General features: G+C 53.8%; 8 protein-coding genes across 8 annotated transcripts; 3 read left to right on the top strand and 5 right to left on the bottom strand.

The window, feature by feature from the left end:
- Positions 1–59: 59 nt before the first annotated feature.
- Positions 60–1,714, top strand: PG998_010927 (Mur ligase; the record flags this gene model as incomplete). Its single annotated transcript, XM_066877743.1, has 2 exons — positions 60–131; positions 212–1,714. 2 exons carry the CDS (start codon positions 60–62, stop codon positions 1,712–1,714), a joined length of 1,575 nt encoding a protein of 524 aa, XP_066726797.1.
- Positions 1,715–2,249: 535 nt separating this feature from the next.
- Positions 2,250–2,912, bottom strand: PG998_010928 (uncharacterized protein; the record flags this gene model as incomplete). The annotated part of the gene is made up of 1 exon (XM_066877744.1): positions 2,250–2,912. One exon carries the CDS (start codon positions 2,910–2,912, stop codon positions 2,250–2,252), a length of 663 nt encoding a protein of 220 aa, XP_066726798.1.
- A 1,073-nt stretch (positions 2,913–3,985) lies between these two features.
- PG998_010929 (uncharacterized protein) lies at positions 3,986–4,330 on the bottom strand (the record flags this gene model as incomplete). The annotated part of the gene is made up of 3 exons (XM_066877745.1): positions 3,986–4,014; positions 4,102–4,168; positions 4,253–4,330. The coding sequence occupies 3 exons, from the start codon at positions 4,328–4,330 to the stop codon at positions 3,986–3,988; spliced, it is 174 nt and encodes a 57-aa protein (XP_066726799.1).
- A 1,596-nt stretch (positions 4,331–5,926) lies between these two features.
- PG998_010930 (uncharacterized protein) lies at positions 5,927–8,276 on the bottom strand (the record flags this gene model as incomplete). The annotated part of the gene is made up of 6 exons (XM_066877746.1): positions 5,927–6,166; positions 6,226–6,396; positions 6,451–7,425; positions 7,497–8,109; positions 8,177–8,216; positions 8,267–8,276. The coding sequence occupies 6 exons, from the start codon at positions 8,274–8,276 to the stop codon at positions 5,927–5,929; spliced, it is 2,049 nt and encodes a 682-aa protein (XP_066726800.1).
- Positions 8,277–9,442: 1,166 nt separating this feature from the next.
- On the top strand, positions 9,443–11,738 carry PG998_010931 (uncharacterized protein; the record flags this gene model as incomplete). The annotated part of the gene is made up of 2 exons (XM_066877747.1): positions 9,443–11,585; positions 11,635–11,738. The coding sequence occupies 2 exons, from the start codon at positions 9,443–9,445 to the stop codon at positions 11,736–11,738; spliced, it is 2,247 nt and encodes a 748-aa protein (XP_066726801.1).
- Positions 11,739–12,434: 696 nt separating this feature from the next.
- Positions 12,435–13,634, top strand: PG998_010932 (uncharacterized protein; the record flags this gene model as incomplete). Its single annotated transcript, XM_066877748.1, has 3 exons — positions 12,435–12,449; positions 12,510–12,863; positions 12,918–13,634. The coding sequence occupies 3 exons, from the start codon at positions 12,435–12,437 to the stop codon at positions 13,632–13,634; spliced, it is 1,086 nt and encodes a 361-aa protein (XP_066726802.1).
- A 758-nt stretch (positions 13,635–14,392) lies between these two features.
- On the bottom strand, positions 14,393–16,393 carry PG998_010933 (uncharacterized protein; the record flags this gene model as incomplete). The annotated part of the gene is made up of 1 exon (XM_066877749.1): positions 14,393–16,393. The coding sequence occupies one exon, from the start codon at positions 16,391–16,393 to the stop codon at positions 14,393–14,395; it is 2,001 nt and encodes a 666-aa protein (XP_066726803.1).
- A 1,908-nt stretch (positions 16,394–18,301) lies between these two features.
- PG998_010934 (adenylate kinase- variant) lies at positions 18,302–19,108 on the bottom strand (the record flags this gene model as incomplete). The annotated part of the gene is made up of 1 exon (XM_066877750.1): positions 18,302–19,108. The coding sequence occupies one exon, from the start codon at positions 19,106–19,108 to the stop codon at positions 18,302–18,304; it is 807 nt and encodes a 268-aa protein (XP_066726804.1).
- Positions 19,109–19,775: the final 667 nt, after the last annotated feature.

Below are 19,775 nucleotides of genomic sequence, written 5' to 3' on the forward strand. Positions count from 1 at the left end.
TAGTTGGCTTCGCCTGTTCGATACGTACTCTGGGAATATACTTCAGTTCTCAACGTACAATGGCGACTACTACGGCCGCGACCGCGGCGGCAACGTCAGATGCAGGTGCGCAAAAGACCAGAACCTACAATGTAAGTAGGGGAGGATCTTGGTCGCTGTTGCACCTCCAATCAAGCAAGCAATCGCTAACAAATACCCCCTGTACAAACAGGATGCAATCGACGCCCTCAACTCGCTCCAGACTCCCTATGCCATCATTGAAGCCCGGCGCAAGGCCGGTATCCGCCCAGACGCCACGTCCATCGCCGAGATGCGGACGTACCTGCGACGGATCGGCTATGTCGATGGCGCGGCTCTCGATAGGCTAAATATCCTGCACGTCGCAGGCACCAAAGGCAAAGGCAGCACCTGCGCCTTCGCCGCGTCGATTCTGCAGCAATACCAGACAACCCGAGGCGTGCCCCGCAAGATCGGCCTGTTCACGAGCCCCCATTTGATCGCCGTCCGCGAGCGCATACGCATCGACGGCAAGCCCGTGAGCGAGGAGCTGTTCGCGCGCTACTTTTTCGAGGTCTGGGACATGTTGGGGCAAGCCGAAGAAGCAGAGGGGAAGAGGATAGAGGAAGAAGGGAAACCTAACACAAGCAGCAGCGAGAACGTGTTGGACATACCCATGCCGACGCGCCCGATCTACTCGCGCTACCTGACGCTCATGAGCTACCACCTCTTCCTGAACGAGGGCGTGGACGTCGCCGTGTACGAGACGGGCATAGGCGGCCAGTACGATGCGACCAACATCGTGGAGAGGCCGGTCGCGACGGCGATCAGCACCCTGGGGATTGACCACGTCTTTGCTCTGGGCAACACGGTCGATAAGATCGCGTGGCATAAAGCCGGGATCATGAAGAAGGGCAGCGCGGCTTTCACGATTGAGCAAGTTCCAGAGGCGGCCGAGGTGCTGCAGAATCGGGCCCAGCAGATAGGGGTAGACTTGAAGGTTTTGGACATCGACACTAGGCTTCAAGGGGTAAATGTCCGACCTAATGCCGTGTTCCAGAAGAAAAACGCCAGCTTGGGCGTGGCACTCGCAGAGGCCGCATTGCAAAGGCTTGATCCGGATTTTAAGCCGGAGGCCAATAAGCTACCAACGGAATTTGTAAATGGCTTGGAGCAGGTCATCTGGAGGGGCAGGTGCGAGACGAAATCCGAGGGGCCCATCACGTGGCATATCGACGGTGCACATACGGTGGACAGTCTGAAAATGGCGACTAAATGGTTCGCTGGCGAGTGCGCCGATCAGTCCGGCCCCAAGGCCCTGATTTTCAACCAGCAGGGTCGAACCGAAGCGGTAGACTTCCTGAAAGGAATGGTGGATGCCCTTGAAGCTCAAGATGGAAGTTCGTTCGACCATGCAGTGTTCTGCTCCAATGTCACGTATGCCACCACGGGGTATAAGCGTGATTTTGTTAATCACCAGTATGACCCCCAAGCGATACAGGCTTTGACCGCGCAACACCAGTTCGCAGAGAAGTGGTCCTCGCTGGACCCCAGAACGAAGGTTGTCGTGCTGCCGACTATCGAGGAGGCCATCAACTACATCCGAAATCTAGGCGAGGGCGTGCAGAAGGGCGAGACTGTACAAGCCTTCATCACTGGCAGTCTCCATTTAGTAGGGGGAGCTTTGGGTATACTAGAAGGCGCGGATGCCTTATAAAACCCTGTATTTTGTCGCACATGTCAACTTGAATTTGGGAATACGGAAAGGGGCCCTGGGTGCCCCTTGTAGGCTTCAACAGCGCATTGCATCATAGGGGTCATTCTTTGGCGATGGTTCTTGGGGCTAAATATAAAAGTTTACGCTATCACGGTCGCTGTGGTCCGGCGCAAGTATAGACGTTTTAACCAGGAATAACATGGCTTTTTCAAAGACAGAACTTCTCAAGTCAATGTTGTTTTATACAAAACTCCTTCTCGGCGCCCCCTTTGCTGGCTGCAACTTCCCATATATGCGATCTTGAAATTTTGTGCATAGACTGAACATAAGAGCCAATGCAAGCATATGTATATCGAGACCAAAGTACATAGAATCATCAATCAAAACGCTTGAATATGACGGCAACGCTGTCAGAGTAATGGCTCAACCCGGCAGCCTTATCACAGAGAATAGCTAAGGCATTCGCAAATACATCTCAGACCATCCACTAGAGAGAGAGGGAAAAAAGAAATCCTTGGACATTCTACCCCGACCGTCAAACCTGCCACGAAGGCGAAGAAGAAGAAGCCATAGATTGTGGCGTTGTTACATAACGTACGAGCTCCTTGCTCCGCCGCGCCACGTCGATCTTGACGTGGATGCAGTCGACGTAGCCACGGTTCTTCATGAGCTCCAGCTGCTCCCAGACCTCATCACGGGGCAGCTGCGTCAGCTCAGGCCCGGGGTATTCCGGATGCGCTGCGCTCAGGTTCCAGTAGACGCGGGCGCGGCCGACGGTGAAGCCGCCCGAGGGGGCGTCCGGGTACAGCCGCTCGATGCGGCCGCGCTGGTGGGCTTCGATGGCCTCGACGATGTCCGAGCCTCCGACTAGGCCGCCGCCGCCGCCGCCGTTGTTCTTGGTGCAGCTGCCGCTGAGGTCGATGGCTTCGAGGCTGCAAAAGTCGCGCTGCCGCGGGTCGTGGTTATAGTACTCGATTTTGGCCAGGAAAAGGCCGCCCTTGTTGCTGCTGTTGTTTGTATTGGTGTTGTAGTTGTTGCTGTTGCTGTTGCTGAAGGGCTTGCTGTAGCAGTACGGCTGGAGAGGTATGGCTTTGCCTATCGTCGGCGAGGACGGCCTTGTTGTGGTTCTGATACAACGATCGCGCCCGAACTGCACCCTTTTCGTCGTCGCCATATCCTGGTCTTCCGGCGTCGTCATGGAGAAGGGAGGGATGCTGTCAAGAGAGGAGAAGAAGGGGCGTAAAGTTGAATAGAGTCTTCGTCAGGATTGGGACCTGCTGCACCATGGACGAGAACCAAGAATAACGACAGCAAATTTTGGGTTAAAAGGATTAAATCAAAGAAGGGCTGGACATGCCTTTTTACAAGCCACGGGCCGACTTCAGCATATCAAGGAGGGCCCTCGTTGAGATACAGTTCGCCCATGCAGAACATGCATCAGCACTGCAGCTTCACGACTCCATGGCTGTGTTTCTCGCAATGAGCCCAGGCGGAACAAGCGCGTCTCTTCTGCAAGCGAAGAATCGTAACTACACTTGATAATACGCAGCCTCTGACGATGAGCACTAACGTAGTGGTGATGTTCTTCGGATGCTCAGTCAGACCAGAAACCCGCCGGCCGTTGATGGTTGCGGAGGCTCCCGGTTTTGAAGCAGCGATACTTGGAATATCAATAGGTTTGCGCGCAGGCAACTGATGAAGCCTGCCTAAATATAGGTCTTTGCCTTTATCGCATGATGTTTGTCCTTGTCAGGGCCAGAAAACGACACTAATAGCGAGCCCATAAAACCGAGGACGCTATGAGGCAAAAGCTGAGCAGGCTGGCCCAAATAGGAAATGAAATGGTTCGCCAAGTAATGCCAAGTGTGTGTACCGTCTTGGCGACTCTGGGGTAAAGGCTTAATTCGACTGGACCCTGACTCTTCCATTCCATCTGAACTTCGTGTCTGCATGTACATCGAGCCATTCGAGAGCGAAACACGTCATTCTACGAGCGCGCGCGGGGGGGGCATCGTGCAAAGCCATTCCCGTCTTGTGTCCTGCACGCAGGCATCCCGACAAAGGGGATGACGGTGACGAGCAATGCCAGTCCAGTCGGAGCGTTCAATATCACGGAACTGGGGAAGTGGATTGCTTTTGTTGGTTAAAGGTCTGTCATTTCCATCATCAACTGCGTCGACTACGTGTGTAGTTTCGTAAACTAAGCGTCTCGAGTACCTCCAAGCACCCGCCTTCCGACCCCAAGACCACGCATACCAACACCCCGGCTCGTTACTGCTTCTTGAGAGTGTTGATGACACCTATCGCGCGTTCATCTTGTTGGTTGGGTAGAGGATTGCGCATCGGCCACTTGCTTTAACAGCAGCCTTCTTGGCAAGCACACAGACCGCAGCAGAGCTCGCACCCGGCCTCCTCACCACCACGCAGGTTCATGTCGGGTTGGGGCTCAGCGGTCTATATGAGGTTGAGTTCATGTCAGCAATGGGCCGTTGGGCTCGGACACCGAGTTGGATATCGACAGGAAAAGGGAAGACTCACGGGCTGCTGGGAGACGACTCCGGTGGCGGGAGAAGCATCCATGGGAGCTTGCTGGGTGAGTTCAATAGGAGCAGGCATCTTGAAAGATAGTGGATGCTTGTAGAATGAGGAAAAGATGGTGATTGCGGTCGGTGACTTGGCAGTTTGGGCTCGTGGCTAAAGGAGTGCGGAAGAGTCTGGATCGGCTGGAAAGCTGGACGGACAGGTAGGTTGCGAGGTGTATTATATGCCAGAATGGAAAGAGGGAACCCGGAGAGGAACAGCGAGGAAATGCGGTGAGTGATGGAAGGAGGCAACCTTGATCCCATTTGCGGAATAGGCCATGACAGCATATGAGTTGGAAATGGCTTGCTTCGAATACGTACTTGTTTTGTACCTTGCTCAGGATTCATCCGACCCTAGCCCGCTGCCCGCTTACCTGCCTGAGCTTAGCAGTATTGGTCGACTTACAGCACGACTTGCGACTTACGACCTACGGAATCCCCTCAACCAGGGCCAAAAGCAAGGCAACTGCAACCTCCTGCCACCCGCGTCGACAGTCCAAAGTACCGACCGTGCAGTACTGCATGTACTGGTGGCATTGATGCCATGCCAATGCATATCCAAGCGCCTACCGTCCACCCCTGCTGCTTGACTTCACCCGATGCCTGCCCAAGTAGCACCCCATTGGTCTGGCAGTAGGTGGTGATGGTGCGTGAATTTGCTAGTTGGTCAATCAATGTCAGTCAGCCACCGATCCCACGTCAACGCTAAAGCGAGGCCTGGGGGTTGGATAGACGGAAAATCCGTAATGCTGCAGCCAGGCCGCCTGATCGTGGCAGTGAACATGCCGGTATCTGCATACTGACCCAATTACAACGGGCGGGCAGTAACGAGCCAGAGCTGGGGCCCTTGATTTGCTGGCCTTAGTTGTCACTGAGGGTTGATCGGGGGCCGGATTGGCAATGCAGGTGGGCGATCCAATAATTCGAGGTAGGGGCTCGATCTTCATTCGCCGAATCGGCCTGCATATAATGGATTTGGCCGGCTTGTGCTGATGCTGGAAGAGTCGGCATCGCAGCAACGCGTAATCTGTAACACGATGGTCAACGCAGGCGCCAAAGATTACGGCACAGACGAAACGCGACAGAGCTGACTGACTGATGGCTCCAGCTCCAGCAAGGGCGAGCACGGCAACGCGGAACTCGGCATTTGCGGGCGTCGCAGGTGGAAGCCATCTGCAGTGCATTTAGGTTTAATTGCCTCCTAGTGCCTAGGTTGCACCGACCGGCTGACATGGAACATGCGACGCTTAACGAGATTACTCACGCAGAACTCACGGCCGGCCAATCCGCTGGCCATTGGAAGAAGCTATCCTCAGTCACACTTGAGTAGATCCGGTTAGGCACCAGAAGAACTCACGAGCTATGGGAAACAGTGGCTGTCCCCCACGTCCAAAAACTGGACACGGTTCCAGTATATTCAACCGAGGCCTAGAACGTCCATGTCGCTGGGTTTTTGTTCAACTTGCGCCTCACTACATATGTTTGTACCTGGGATTTTCGGTTGTTTCCGCTTCGTATCCTTACACATGCACTGACTCGGCGTTGGGTACAACATACATGTCTATCTCTGCTGAATTAGGGGTATCATTTCGCAGTCCAAAAGCATGTTCTCATCATCAGGTAACAGTCGTCATCTCATCTCCAGAGCCGCCGCCGCACGCTCCAGAAATGCGTTGAAGTCGTGGATTTGCTTCAGGTTGCCGCTGCCATCTCCGCCCGCACACGCCTGGCTGGCTACCTGCGAGACCAGGAGCTCCAGATTGCCTAGTTCGGCCATCTTTTGCTCGCCAGGTGTGAGCTCTGGGGCGGAACGACCATGGTCTATGGCCATCTCAATATCGTGCATAGAAGCCGACAAACCCAATTGTTGCTGGCGAAATAGTTAGCCGACATCACTAGCCGTTTCGTGTGCGAGGAGAGACTGCTTACCAAAGAGTCTCTGCTGTCCACTTCGTGCCGCAGCCGTACAGCATCCATCTTAAGAGCAACTTGCTCCCTCTCCGCTCGTACTCGTAAAATCTCGTTGCGCAGGGTAATCTTCTCCTTCTGTATAGATCGCACGCGCTTTCTAAGCGAATGCATTGTATCCAAGGCAATCGTCTGTTGATATTAGCCAGCTTCCCGTGCAATGTTATAGGAGAGTTCAGGACTTACATGCTCCAAAAGACGAGTGCGTAGCTCTTCCTGGAATGCCTCCAATGCTCGTAGCTTAGTCCTATACTCCTTCTTAATAGGAGCGTTTCCGGCATTGGTTGCCGCTTCTTGTAGTGTAGCCAGGTTGGATTCAATCACTTCCTCGCATATTTGAGAAAGCACATCGACAACGTTGACGCCGCCACGATTCGTGAAAGGAATATCAGCGGTAAGGATGTCCGCATCGTTGTCATCCTCGTTGATACGCTGGAGCTTGGTATATCTCTGAACACCAATCGGAATTGGCTCAACGTCGCTCCGCCGCTTGCGGGCTTTCGTCTCGGGTTTGCCCTTCGCCTTTGTCTTGGCCTTGGTTGCTTTAGGCTGTGATTGCTTCGCTGGACTTTCTTGAGAATGTCTCTGTCGACGCTTCTTTGCAGGGGGCTCAGGCTCTGCTTGCTGGGTGTCTAACTCTACAGATGCTTCTCCCGGCGGACTGGCTCGGGCGCGTTTTCGGCCAATGCGGCGTGCCACCTCGTTGACTTCCACCTCCTCGGTTTCTCCGGCATCTTCAGTAACCGCCTCGCCGCCCTTCGGTTTAGATTTGGGCTTGGGTTTCGCCTTGGGTTTGGGCTTGGGCTGTGGAACCACCTTTACTTCTTCAGGGGCCTCCTGCGTTTCCTTGGACTTCTTGGTCTTAGCCTTAGCATGCGCCTGCGCTCTCCGTCGACTTTCCGCCTGCGGAATAGGAGAGGATAGTTCGATCAGATCTGAGGGGACCGCATTGCTTGCACTACGCCGGGTTCCGCTAGAACCAGCCGAGCCGCTTGGTATGGAGCTGTTGCTTCTCCTGCTTGAGCGTGCTGTCGGCGTTGGGTCCTCGCCAAGATCTGGAGACCCTGCCAGGGCACTCCTGGTGCTCGCCCGTGTCGTAGCGGCACTTGTTCGTGTCTTGCGTGCCAGGGGAGATGATGTGGTCATTTCACCGCCATGACCCTTTCTTCTTCTAATAGCACTGCTCTCTGAAGCTGCGCGCTCTGTGTCGCTAAACCTTGACTGATCCTAACTCGTCGCCGGTGCCCGCTCCCTGGTGCGTCCGCGGGGCTTTCCGTAACCTCTTCGGCTACATGGTATCCGCCGCCCGAGACTCGCGATGAGACAGAGCCACGCGAAGTAGGCCTCGGTACTGCCGTTGGCACCTCTGTAGCTTCACTAACATCGTGCGGCTCTTCAACGGCGATATGCGGCGGTGATGTTGGTGCTATTATTCCCGTGTTCTGAAGTGGTGATTCCGGTTCAATCTCGTAAGGATCTAGGCGTGTACGGCTACTCTGCTGCGTTGAAGGCCTTGATCTGGCAGATGAACGTGTCCTGTCCGATACTTGTTGCTGCTGCCCCTGCTGCGCCCGTGGCGTGTCGCTAGCTAATTGTCGTCGTTTGGCTGACGTGTTAGGCGCCGAACGAGGTACGGATTCGGGGGCGATTTCGGGTGCTGGCTGAAGAGGCAACTCGGGTTCGGTTTCGGGTTCAGGAGCAGGCTCGGGAGCAGAAAGTTCAGGAGCAGCGGGCTTAGGTGTCGGCAGCTCAGGTGTCGGAGGCGCAGGTGAAGAAGCTTCGGGCGTGTCTTCTTCTTCGACCGGCAGAATCAAGCCGAAAGACTCGTCCGCAACCTCATGTCGTCTGTCCGCGAGCAAAATGTTAGTCTGGTGTTGATTGGCATGCAAGAGAGCATCTCAATGCAACTCACCCTGCCCCTCGCATGCGCTGTTGCATGCGCTCCTCGCGGCCTAGTATATGTCAGTCTTGCGCCTAGTATGTCGGAGGCGTTTTTACTCACTCTCAGCCATTCTGCCCAAATTTTTATCAAGAGATCATAGGTGCCGCGTAGGTTCATCTATTTCGAAATGTTCGAGCTGTCAACAAGTGATGCCATAGACGCGTCAAAGGGCGCGCCACGAGGTTAATAGCTTAATTGTGGCTGTCTATAATAATTGTGGCGCAGCCGGATGGACCTGCCAAGCTATGGATTTGTACGGCTAGGTATAACTGCCCAAGCAAATAAACAAATAGGGGGGAAATTGAAGCATCGTGTCACATACACCCATTTATATGTAGATTAATTTCACATCTCCAAGGAATAAGCGAAACTAGGCCCAGGCGTAAATGGTGGTGCCTTTGGCAGTTGATCATAGCCTGGACGCTGACTCCAAACGACATCCCACAGCACGACGACAGCAACACCCTTTGGACTAGCTTGATAATGCAAACACAGAATGCTTTGATATCGTCACTGGTTGGTGAATTGGGGTTTGTGGAAGTATCATCGTATGTCGGACTTGGACTATCCGCACCCATCTCTCACACCCTTGCCATCCAGCCGGTTGAAGCCCTCACCAAGGCTTCACTATCTTGATTCATCGTGAATTAGCCATAGCATCATAAATAGAGAAGTTTTCGTCTCATATTTCAAGTACCCGATTCATTGATAGTGTCAATGATGCATCACGAGGCGACCGTTGATATCGATTGGTAGCAGAGGAGCTTCATAAGAAGGAAAGCATGACAACAATCGACGACTTCGACGATTGTACACAACTGCCATTTCCTGTAAAAATTATAAGATCTTATTGTGGTACCAGTTGTAGCAATGAACTGCTTCATTCGCCTCTCTTGCCTTCTTCCTACACCCTCTTTCTCTCCAGAGTAGCCAAGGCCTCAGCGCGCCTCACTCACCATTTACTTCATCCACTGAGGCCAAATCGATCATATCTTTGCAGCGCCTAGGTGTGTCTTAGGTAGGCATTAATCCAGCGGCTTTCAAGTAGTCTGCTCGGAAAACCAGCTTCAACATCCTGCACCCGATGTGATTACGATGAGTGCTAGCAACCATCCAGCAGTGAGTTCCCAAAATCGCACCTTCATCGATCTGGTCGTTACTGACATTCCTTCCATCTTGAAAGATCAGAAGTACGCATTTTCACAAGAGCAAAGATATAACTCTTTCTCAGTGAAGATGTGCAACATCACCAGGCTTCACTGCGAGGTCTGCCAGGCCAGCTCGCGACATCTCTTCCTTCCCTGTGACGACTTTCTCTCGGAGCAGGTGAGGGACAAAAACGGCGCTGTCATCAACCACATCGAACCTGGGAAGCGCTTTTGCTGCAACGAGTTGAAGTGGCCGCTGGATCCCGACGAAGACAACAGCCATTGGGTTTGTAACACTTGCTTAGAGTTCGGACGGAAAAGCTACAAGAATAGCGTCGAAGTCTTCAAGCGCCTGAAAGACGGAAATATTTCTCAGTCTCATTATGTTAGCTTGCTGCGTGGCCATCTGCCAGACAGTCATGTTGACAACATCCTGCTCGCCGAGCCCGAACTGGAACATCTGCCGATGGAATTCAGCAATGTGGCAGAGACCACGCGTGAGAATCTGATATCGCTTTATAATAGCCCAGATCTTCCTGATAGTCTCTGGGAAGACCGCACCGCATCTTCGGACGGGTGCTACCTCACCATCTGGATGCCGTGTTGCCCTGTTTGCAAGGACCCTATGGTGGACCCGGCCAGAGGAGGCATCGTGGCCATCGAGTTTGAGCCCACCTCGGAGCTTTGGCGCTGGATGGCTGTCAACCAAAGACTGGTACCACACGAAGTCCAAGCGTTCCAGATCACTATCGCCACGGGCTTCATCGGCAAGGTCTGCGAAATCTGTGTCAACATGGAGATAGTGCTACGCCAACAAGTGAAGACCTACTTGCAAGACACAACACGTCCCCGAACCTGGGCCGTCTTGACATGGCTTTTTCACCGCGGCATGCTGGGGAGGCCATTCTACGACTATGCCGTACCCAACCTTGGCTTCCCTGACACCAAGCCTCCGACTGACAAAGAGATAATGGGCCTGATGACGAGATCTTGGGAAAGACTGGCCAATGGTCTTACTTTTGGGGACTGTATAGTCGACTCGGGTCCTCCCGTGGCGTATTCGGCACCACTCAACCGCCACCAAGAACCATTGATGCGTCTCGATCAGTGGGTTCGGCTTGTTGAGCCACAGTCCAATAAGCGACTCAACATCAACAGCCCTCCGCTGCCTCTCAATCTGATGGCATCTGATCCTTCTGTTGCTTGCTTGATATCCAATATGTCAGTTGATAACCAGTCGGGAATTGATCATGGTCTTGACACTGGTGCGGGAGACGACGGAAACAAAGGCCACAAGGCGTTCAAAAACGCTTATATCGATCGCGCTGACGCCAGTCCAGCCGAAGAGATTGATGATGGCAACGACAACGACAGTGTATCGTCGGGTACGTCGTACACATCGTACGAAACACCCGTCAGTGACCCCGAGTTCCATTTTCTTCCAGACAAGCCGAGATCATACATCATGACGAAGCGGATCTTTCATAGTTCCTTTGCCTTCCTGATCAACGATGACATGACTGCGCCATGTACCATGAGTACAACATATATGCTGGAGAGAATCGCCCTCGGATCAATTGATGCCATTATTGCTCTGTGGCACATGCTTGGCGAGTTCATCAAAACTATGCGACGGGGCAATGCAAAACGTCACTATGGCCATCTGGAATCAGAATGGAAAGAAACACACGAATATCTGGGGATTGTCGCAAAGTTTGCTGCAGCAGTCCGGGAGAATCCCAAGAAGAGGTACAAGAACGAATCACTTTTGACAGGACGTTTGCAGCCCAGGAATCTTGACAAGGTTGTGGACACACTCCTGGACAAAGTTGGACGTAAATCAGGCCGCAGCAGTGAACCGGGTTGGTCAGATATCTCAGAGCTTCCCATTGAAGTTGTATCAACAACCCATCGACCAATCACCGAGGGGCTGCTTGATCTATACATGCCCGAGATCAGTTACTCCGAGGGCGATGGCGGCAGCGTTGTTGCAACTGTCAGGGGCGTGGCCGTTTGCGGTGGAACGTGGACAACACAGCGCTACCACATACCCGAGTCGTTTCGAAAAGTTCATGTCTGGAAGTTTACAGGCCCAGACTTTGAGGAATCCTTTGCGGCTGCAGCAACTGAGGGTTTATTCGTGGGGGTCATGCGGAGGTCTTTGTTTGGCGAGAACAAACCCGGACTGTTGGCTGGGGAGCATAGCGCGCGGAAAGATTCAGCTTTGGAAAGTGAGCAAAAGAAGCCCAGCCAAAAAAAGCATGTACGCTTTGCTCCCAGTCCAGTCCATGAAGCCAGCCAGTCTAAGCCATGGTGGAAGATCGGCCACAACTCAGCGGATGGTGATGATGCTTCCATGGCTGATGCTGATGATTCTGACGTGATAGATCTGGACGATGGACATGGTTCTTTTATCCTCTGTGACAAGGGGGATGGCACTATTCCGACAAATTCGGAAGCCCCATGGGAGAACAAATCTCACTGCCAGGCCTTGGGCTTGAGCTTGGCGACTGAAGTAGATGGGATCCGTCTTCTTTCAAGAGGCGTAAGCGTATCGCGTTCACTTCGACATGGCCCGGTAGCGTAATCTATAGTAACAATAGAGAAGCTGCATGAACAAGACGATGTTAATGTTGTTGTATAAGCAAAGGGGATTGATCTGGTGTTTGCTGCGCTCCTCGCTCAAAATAGCAACCGGCAGCGCAGCGTATCAACAGTGGCGTCATCCCCATGGACGGGGCGCAGCTGGACTAGCAGGGGGGGGTGGCCGGCTACTGTACTGCTGTAGCAGCTGGAAGCTCCCCGAAAAGCGTCCACGTAATGGTACCCGTACCCGCCAAACCGCGACAACCACCTTGTGCGGCATTCACACTCATTGAAACAATCTCATTCACCATCCCACTTCTTCTTTCCTTGCCCCCTTCACCAACTCGCCGTCTCTGTGCTCGGAAGCGCAATTGCACTGGATGCAAACCAAGCCTTGTCCGAAGGCTGCCGACAATCAGTCAACCCCGATCCCTCTATCCTAACTTCCAAGCTTGGGCAATACTTTCAGCTTACACAACCACAAGACCGACACCATGGGCGGTTGGAATGTACGTACAGCGACTGTGTCCCTCCTGCCAGACTCCATCTAAAGCTTCTTCCCCTTGCAGATATTCCGAATCTTGGGCGATTGCTCCCACCTGCTTTCGAAATGCATCCTCATGTTCGCCATCCACCGCAATCGGAGCTCCGAGGGTGTCTCCATGATCACCCAGGTGCTCTACGCAGTCGTCTTCTGCTCCCGATATACCGACGTCTTCCATGAGAAATACGTGTGGAATCTTCTATTCAAAATATTCTACATATCCTCTTCTTTCTACATCATAGCCATCATGCGATGGCGCTACCCGCGGACCCGAGAGCGCGAGGTGGCTTGGAAGCTGGGCGCCGGCGTGCTGGGCGCGTCTCTGCTTCTATCCCCCTTCGTTATGTTGATCTTTGCCGAGAAGTATTCCTTCGGCGGAGTAAGTCGCGTCCCTTTCCTAAGCCGATGCCACTCCCTGCTGACCCTACAATAGTGGCTCAACGATTTCTCCCTCATTCTCGAGTCCGTTTGCGTCCTCCCGCAGCTTCTGCTGTTGCGACAAACCACCGTACCGACCGTCATTGACTCGGGCTACATTCTTGCGCTCGGCTCGTATCGTGCGCTCTACATCGTGAACTGGATCTGGCGCTGGTTAGATAGGAGCGACCGGTCTCCCAGAGCCACTTCGGTCATCTTTGGCATCATCCAGACGGCCCTATACGTCGACTTCGCCTGGGTTTACTATACGCGACAGCGCGTGAAGCTCCGAAACGGCGGTGTGGTGGACGCCGACGACTTGCGCCGCGGTTGGCTCCTGAATAAGATCTTCGGGAACAAGCGCTTCGCCGAAACCGAGTCCTACGACGAGGAGAGCGCGCCCGCCCTCGGCGGCGCAAACGGCGCCCGCGGCCAAGACAACACGACAACGGGCGCCCGACGGTCGAAGTGGGGCAGCCGCGGCATCTCCATCAGTGCCGACGACACTTTGCCCGAGCACGATGCCACCAGCCCCAGTCAGGATGGGTTCAATGACGATGAAGTGGATCCGGACGCTAAGATGAAGGATCCCGACGAGTTGGCGAGGGCCCTTGACGACGAGGATGATGACGAAGACGCACCGTCTGCTTCGAATAGCAACGGCAAGAAGAACAAAACTGGAACAAGTGATAACCCCAGCGGGGTCACCAACGGAAGCGAATGGGATAGCTAAAGGTTGGGTGGGGGTTTCCAAGACACCCAACAAAAGTCGATGATGCCGACGTGTTACGAATATTGTAGATAGGGAGAGAGTGTATGTGTCCAGCAGAACATGAGCACCACCAATTATCATACGACGAAACAACAAACTTGGAAATATCGTCTACCTTTCCCAACATATCAAGTCACTCCCTCTCATGATCTCGGGATCAGAGCTTGCCACTTCCCATGAAACCGCGGGCCACGCCATGCTTGTCGCGATACACCACTTCTTGCCAATGTCTTGTTAGTTATCATTTGGTTACTCTCCATTGGTGCCTTTTCACGAATGAATATAACAAATCCCGGGCTCAGTTTCGCGCATGGCCGACTGCATGGCGAATATGATTTGATTCAATGTGATGTTGTATGCTGTATATTTCGTTAGTCCCTTCCCTTCATGAGAGGTCGATTTATTCGTCCACCTATCGACACACGGGTACATTCATATAAGGACATGAGGCTATACAAATAGTACTTACCTGCATATTAGTACACGGACATTTTGGGCTTAGCTAAGTCCGTTTGGACTGGGACGAATGTCACTCTTGCTGCGTGTGCAATTATGACGGAACGTTTGGTACTGATGCAATGTATGTATATTCTGTAATGCTACTCTTTGTCTCTGTCTCTTCTGTACTTGTCCACTCGCAATGGACAGTGTCTAGGCCTTATGCAAATGCGCCTTGTCTCGTCTCGTCATCATACTTCGTTACAACCCCTTATCGCCCTCTAGCGTGGTGCATATACAATGCTCCAGTATGCTCTCATGAGGGCCAGCCCACCCCCTTGAGTCTCGACAGTGCGGCCACGGTGTCTTTCATTGGGGTCTTCTTTGTGTGAAGGATCACGCTTCGTCATTGTGGCCGGCTGAGACTTTGCTGCGTTCAGGGGCTTCTGGCCACCCTCGGCGCCCGAGTCCGCCATCATTGGTAGGTCGATGGACAGGTTAGAAGGCGAAGGATCCGGGATCAAGGCCACCAAGTCGCGTGGTCTCCTCCACGTAGTATCATTGGGCACGCCGTAATTGCGATAGTCGACGTCGGCGGCCGACCCGCGGTCGATGCCATCCATCTCCAACGTCGGCCAAGGCCCGGCGTAGTCGGTGAGTAGACCGGCGGTCCACCATTGGCCAAACTTGCCATCGGCGTTGCGGGTGTTTAGAGCCGCGTCGGCGTTGTGCTTGAGCCAGCCGCCGTAGCTGCCGCACGCCTCGTCATGTGCTTCCTTGACCAACCGGAATGCATGCAGGTCCAGCTGCAACCCTGCAGGCTTATCAGGCTTTATGGGATGTGTGAGGGGCGCACAGAAGGTCGCCAGATGATGGAAATATATGCTCTTGAAAGTCTGGCCGTCTTGGCTGCAAGTCCCGCTCGCATCGCACGCATCTTCTAGAATGCCTGCCCGTCCGAGTCCATGCCACGGCGGAAGAGTGTGTGGCCGAGTCAAGGACGGATCATCCACTGGCTTCCCACTGGTCAGATTGTAGCCCGTCGCGTTGATCACACTCCGGATGAGGCGATGGCCGTCGCTGAGATAGGAAGGAGAACCTGTTGCCTCCCAGAGCCCTCGTTGGCCCGTCAGGATGACGCCCTGGTTGTAGGTAAAGACCATGTCGTCGCGCTCGTCGCACTTGGTATTGTTGTTTTCCCCATAGCCGCTGATGTGAAAGCCGTCGGTGTAGAGTCCCCGATCGTCCATCATGCCCGAGCCCACTAACCACTTGTACCCGTCCACAGCAGCTTGCAGGAACTGTTTTTGGGGGTTTCGGTTGTTTGAAAGGGGGCGGCTAGAGCTGAAGCGAGCAGCGCCCGCCACGCTGTGTTTCTCCTTGTAAGGTGACGGATTCCCATCGCCGGGGAAATGGAGATACATGGAGATAGAGCCAGCTATCCAAAGTTCGTTGGTAATGGCATTCTTATAGGGCTGCAAGTGAGGGCTCCAGATCATGCCACCGGCACAATAAACCGTGTCCCAGCCTTTGAAACCCAGGTCCCAGAAGACGCGGGACCTATGAGCAAACCCGGCGATCCACTCGTTTCCATGCCAGGTTTGGTTGGAGAGAATGTCCGCGATGCTGTCTAGGACTTTGGAGCCCCCTATCTGAGAAGAACCCTGGCTCTTGAGCTCGTAGTGTAGGCCCGTGTGCTTTCGGATGAATTTGACTGCTTCGAGCCAGCCGAGCACAACCCACAGGATGTCGTCGTATGCCTCGTTGCGGATAGCAAAGTGGTCCTCGCCAAAGTAGTATGCGATTACGTTCGAAAAATACCCCTCCACGAGGTTTTCCTTCAACTTCCAATCCTCCACGCCACCTTCAGTGCTCGAGTTGAGTAAAGGGAAGGCCTCGGATATGGTACTGAGCGTAGCGGAAATGTGAGTGCCTACGACAGCCCCCGTCCAGTCGATTGAGTCAGGCCACATCCCCAGCCATGGCTCAAAGTAATCAGTCTGCAGGACCTCTATGCTGTCGAGCACTTCGGCCAGGACTTTAAGATCCGGCTTACCACCACCTGTTTTACTTTGCGTTTCCTGTCCAGGAATAGCAGCAGAAACCGCTTTGGCTGGAGGGGCGAAGTCGCGTAATGCAGACGCATCGCAGTTCTTGTACCCCGGAGAAAAGATTGAGCACCTCTCTCCTAGCAAGGACTCTGTAGCGATTGCGCCATTGCCAAGAAACCCCCACCAAATCGCCAGGGCCAGCCAAGGGTGGCCGAGTCCAGCATGAACCATTGCGACAGGTTCAAACCTGAAGTAGCTTCGTAAGGTGGAAAAAAGCAGCAGAGGCCTATAGTATTTATACAGAAAGTGCGTCGACGAAGGGGGAAAGGGGGAGGGGGTTGTTGTCAACGAGAAGGCAGCTGGCGACGGGTGCCAGCGGATACGGCCGTACACCTCGCTACGATTCTGGGAGCAGGACGAAGCTGCGAAGTAGCGGGATACTGTTCGTGATGATAAGAAAGAGAAAGAAACAAGAGCTAAATGATGCGGAGCCGAGCAGTTGAAAAGCAAGGCTCTATGCCAAGGCGGATTGGGGATGTCGATCAACGATTGGACTGCCCAGGCTTTGTAGGCGATGTGGGAGGCGATGCAGTCAGGCTACCCCGGTCCAAGAGTTCGAAACATGCAACCCGGGACAGACACGGTCCAATGAGAGTATAGATGCCAAGACTCGGGTCTCAAACCAGACGGTTTAAAGCAGGTCGTTGGCCGTTTGTCTCGAAATTGGGTAAGTCAGAGTATAGCAATGTGATCTTTTGCGGTCTTGCGATCTAGTCGTGAGGCGCAGGATGCCAGCTGGGTTGAGCGTGCCCTTGCTCCAATTGCGGTCCAGGTCACTGCCATCGGCAGGTAAGTGTTCCCGTTGCACAGGATAGCGTACCTGTTGCGGGTCGTGGATACTGTCATGTATAGATGTATAGATGGGATATGTAGAGCCATGTCTTTCCTAGCCGGCAGCCGGTCGTGGCGCGATGGAAAAAGGCGATGGCAACCTGCACGAAGCCACTCCCCACAGCAGCTAGATGTATGTGCTGTAGAGTAGGAAGGTAGGAAGTATGCAATCAATCTGATCTCCTCGCCTGCCGCCTGCCTACTGCTCGTGTCGTGTCATGCACTCCGCGTCGTCTTGCGTCCCACCCACCACCTCCCTACCTAGGCAGTTGGCAGATGGTACGTAATGCGCTACAATTTGGATGCAGCACGCTGCCACCCCCCCAGTGGAGCTGTGTGGTGGACCCCCCTGTCTGCCTACATACCACTACAGTCTCATCACTCCTTCTCTCGGCTGCCCGCCAGCCCGCAATAAGCACACATTGTAATCCGGGCAGAAATCCGGGGACGGCATTTGACGTACAGGAAGGTACTTGGCTCGTTATTTCCATGTTCGCCTTCCCCTGGGCCACGCTTTTGCGGGGCACCGGAAATCTGCGTAGCCAACCGGTATCGGTCACCTTTTCCTTTCGCATACTCGACGACGCGATTACATGGGCAGAACCAAGTCTTACAAAGACGGGCCGGCCGGCAAGGAAGAGCACATCTTACCTATGAGAGAGCAAATGAAATGGTCGATTTCCCCCGTTGGGCGACTAACCTCCCACAGGAATCATATGTGTGCCGCCGATCTTATTACCGAGCAGTGCCGAGGATAACCACGAGGGCAAGTTGATGTATCCAGGCTCGTTGTCGTCCTTGGTCGTACATGTCGCGGCCCTTTGAACAAACATGCGTTCTATGACCAACACATTCACAGCTCATGCAAATGACTTCTGGGCCCGGTTCTTCTGGTGACAGTCACTTATTTGGCTTCAAAGTACCAATTAGGTAGGTTGCTATAGTGTTTGCAAGTCAATTTCGGCCGATGATCGTGCTTTGATCACACTGGGCATATGCATATATAAGCAAGAAGCGTTGCTGCGCTCCGTCGCCGAATCCCAAGTATACATAAGCTTCGTACAGAGGTCGTTCAATTTCGACCCTCCCGCCGCCAAAAAGCATATCCTTAAACTCCATGTGGCGCTACAACTGTAGAGATGTCGGGTGTTCCCTCGACATGGCCATTCCAATTCCTTTATACCGTTGCAACTAACGTCCAGTAACATTTTGTTGAAGATGACATTTCAAAAGATCAAAAGTATTCGTTCAAATAAAGCGTCTTTCGAACTCCCGGAAGAGTTTGGGGCTGATCTCGTCGCTGCTCATGCCCTCGACCTCCCAGAGCACACCCTTCTTGGCATAATGCTCAAGCAATGGCTCATTCGTCTCCTGGAACTTCTGGAAACGGGAGCGGTAGACTTCTTCCTTGTCGTCCGACCTCTGCACGAGGCGCTCGCCCGTGATGTCATCGATTCCGGGGACCTTGGGTGCGTGGAAGGCTGTGTTGTAGACTCGACCAGACGGCTCGTGAACCCAGCGACTGGCGATGCGCTGCAGGATGACGTCGAACGGGGTCTTGATTGAAACAACCCAGTTGATGGGTACTATGCTGTCCAGTTTTTCGGCCTGTGTAGCGGTACGCGGGAAGCCGTCAAGAAGGAACGATGCGGTAGGATCCTCGGATGCGTGAGCCGACAGTGTCGCGGCGGCATGAGGATTCGCATCGAGGGTCGCGATAAAAGGGTCGGCATCCTCGTAAGCCTCGGCAACGCCGAAAGCAGACGACTCGAGAGTCATGACATTGGAGCGACCGCCGGACAGCCAGCCTCGTTGGCCCAGCTCGTTGGTGATGAGCCGCAGAATGAGGCTGTCGGACACGAGGCCACCCGTCTTCATGGTGCTCTCGACCTTGATGCCGAGCGGCGTCCGGTTCTTAACATTGTTGCGCAGGAGATCCCCCGACGAGATGGCGCACAGTTGGGGGAACCGCGCGAGCAGACGCTCGGACTGTGTGCCCTTTCCTACACCCGGCGCGCCGACGAGGATCACGCGGGCGGCCTTGTTGAGGCGCATAGTACGCGGCTGGGAGAAGTAGGAGAAAGGGGGAGGGGCAGCAGCGATGCGCCCAGCTATGGACAGTCTGCGGTGTTGCGCTCGATGGGGGGGTGGTTGCGTCGAATAGTAATGAAACCCGAGAAAAGCCCCAAAGAGCTTGGAGTAGATATTGGCAATGGCGGACTGAAAGGGTTTGTGCAGGTACCCGCTTGGTTGGGGAGCGGGGCAGGATCGTACGTCACGCCAAATATGTAATAAAAAATGGTGAGAGAGACCCTGAGGATCCAATGCTCTGGCTACGTATTTTAAGAAGTATCCATCGCGCCGCTCAGTAAGGGATTGGGTAGGTAAAGAGAAGGTTTGGGATATGCCAGTATTCACCACTTGTGGTCACCAAGCAGAGTTAGGATTACAATGGACGGGAGGGAGAGGGAAGGAAAACAGATAGATAGGGGACGCGGAGATTCGAGAAAGGCGAAGGCGTCCGACGTGGGGCCTCAACGATTAAACATCCAGAGACCAGCGCACCGGTGCCTGCGGGATTGCTTGGAGGCCGACTAGTGGCTTGTCGCTGTGGGGGATTTGTCAGGGCACTTGACTGGCTAGACTGGACAGAGCAGTAGGCTGGAAGGCTGGGCAGCATATGTACTGGCAGAGGCGGTAACCTGAAGAATACTGGCGTGCA

The sequence above is a fragment of the Apiospora kogelbergensis genome, assembly GCF_038363985.1.
Source record: "Apiospora kogelbergensis strain CBS 113332 chromosome Unknown utg000007l_segment0_segment0, whole genome shotgun sequence".
NCBI classification, from domain to species: domain Eukaryota; kingdom Fungi; phylum Ascomycota; class Sordariomycetes; order Amphisphaeriales; family Apiosporaceae; genus Apiospora; species Apiospora kogelbergensis.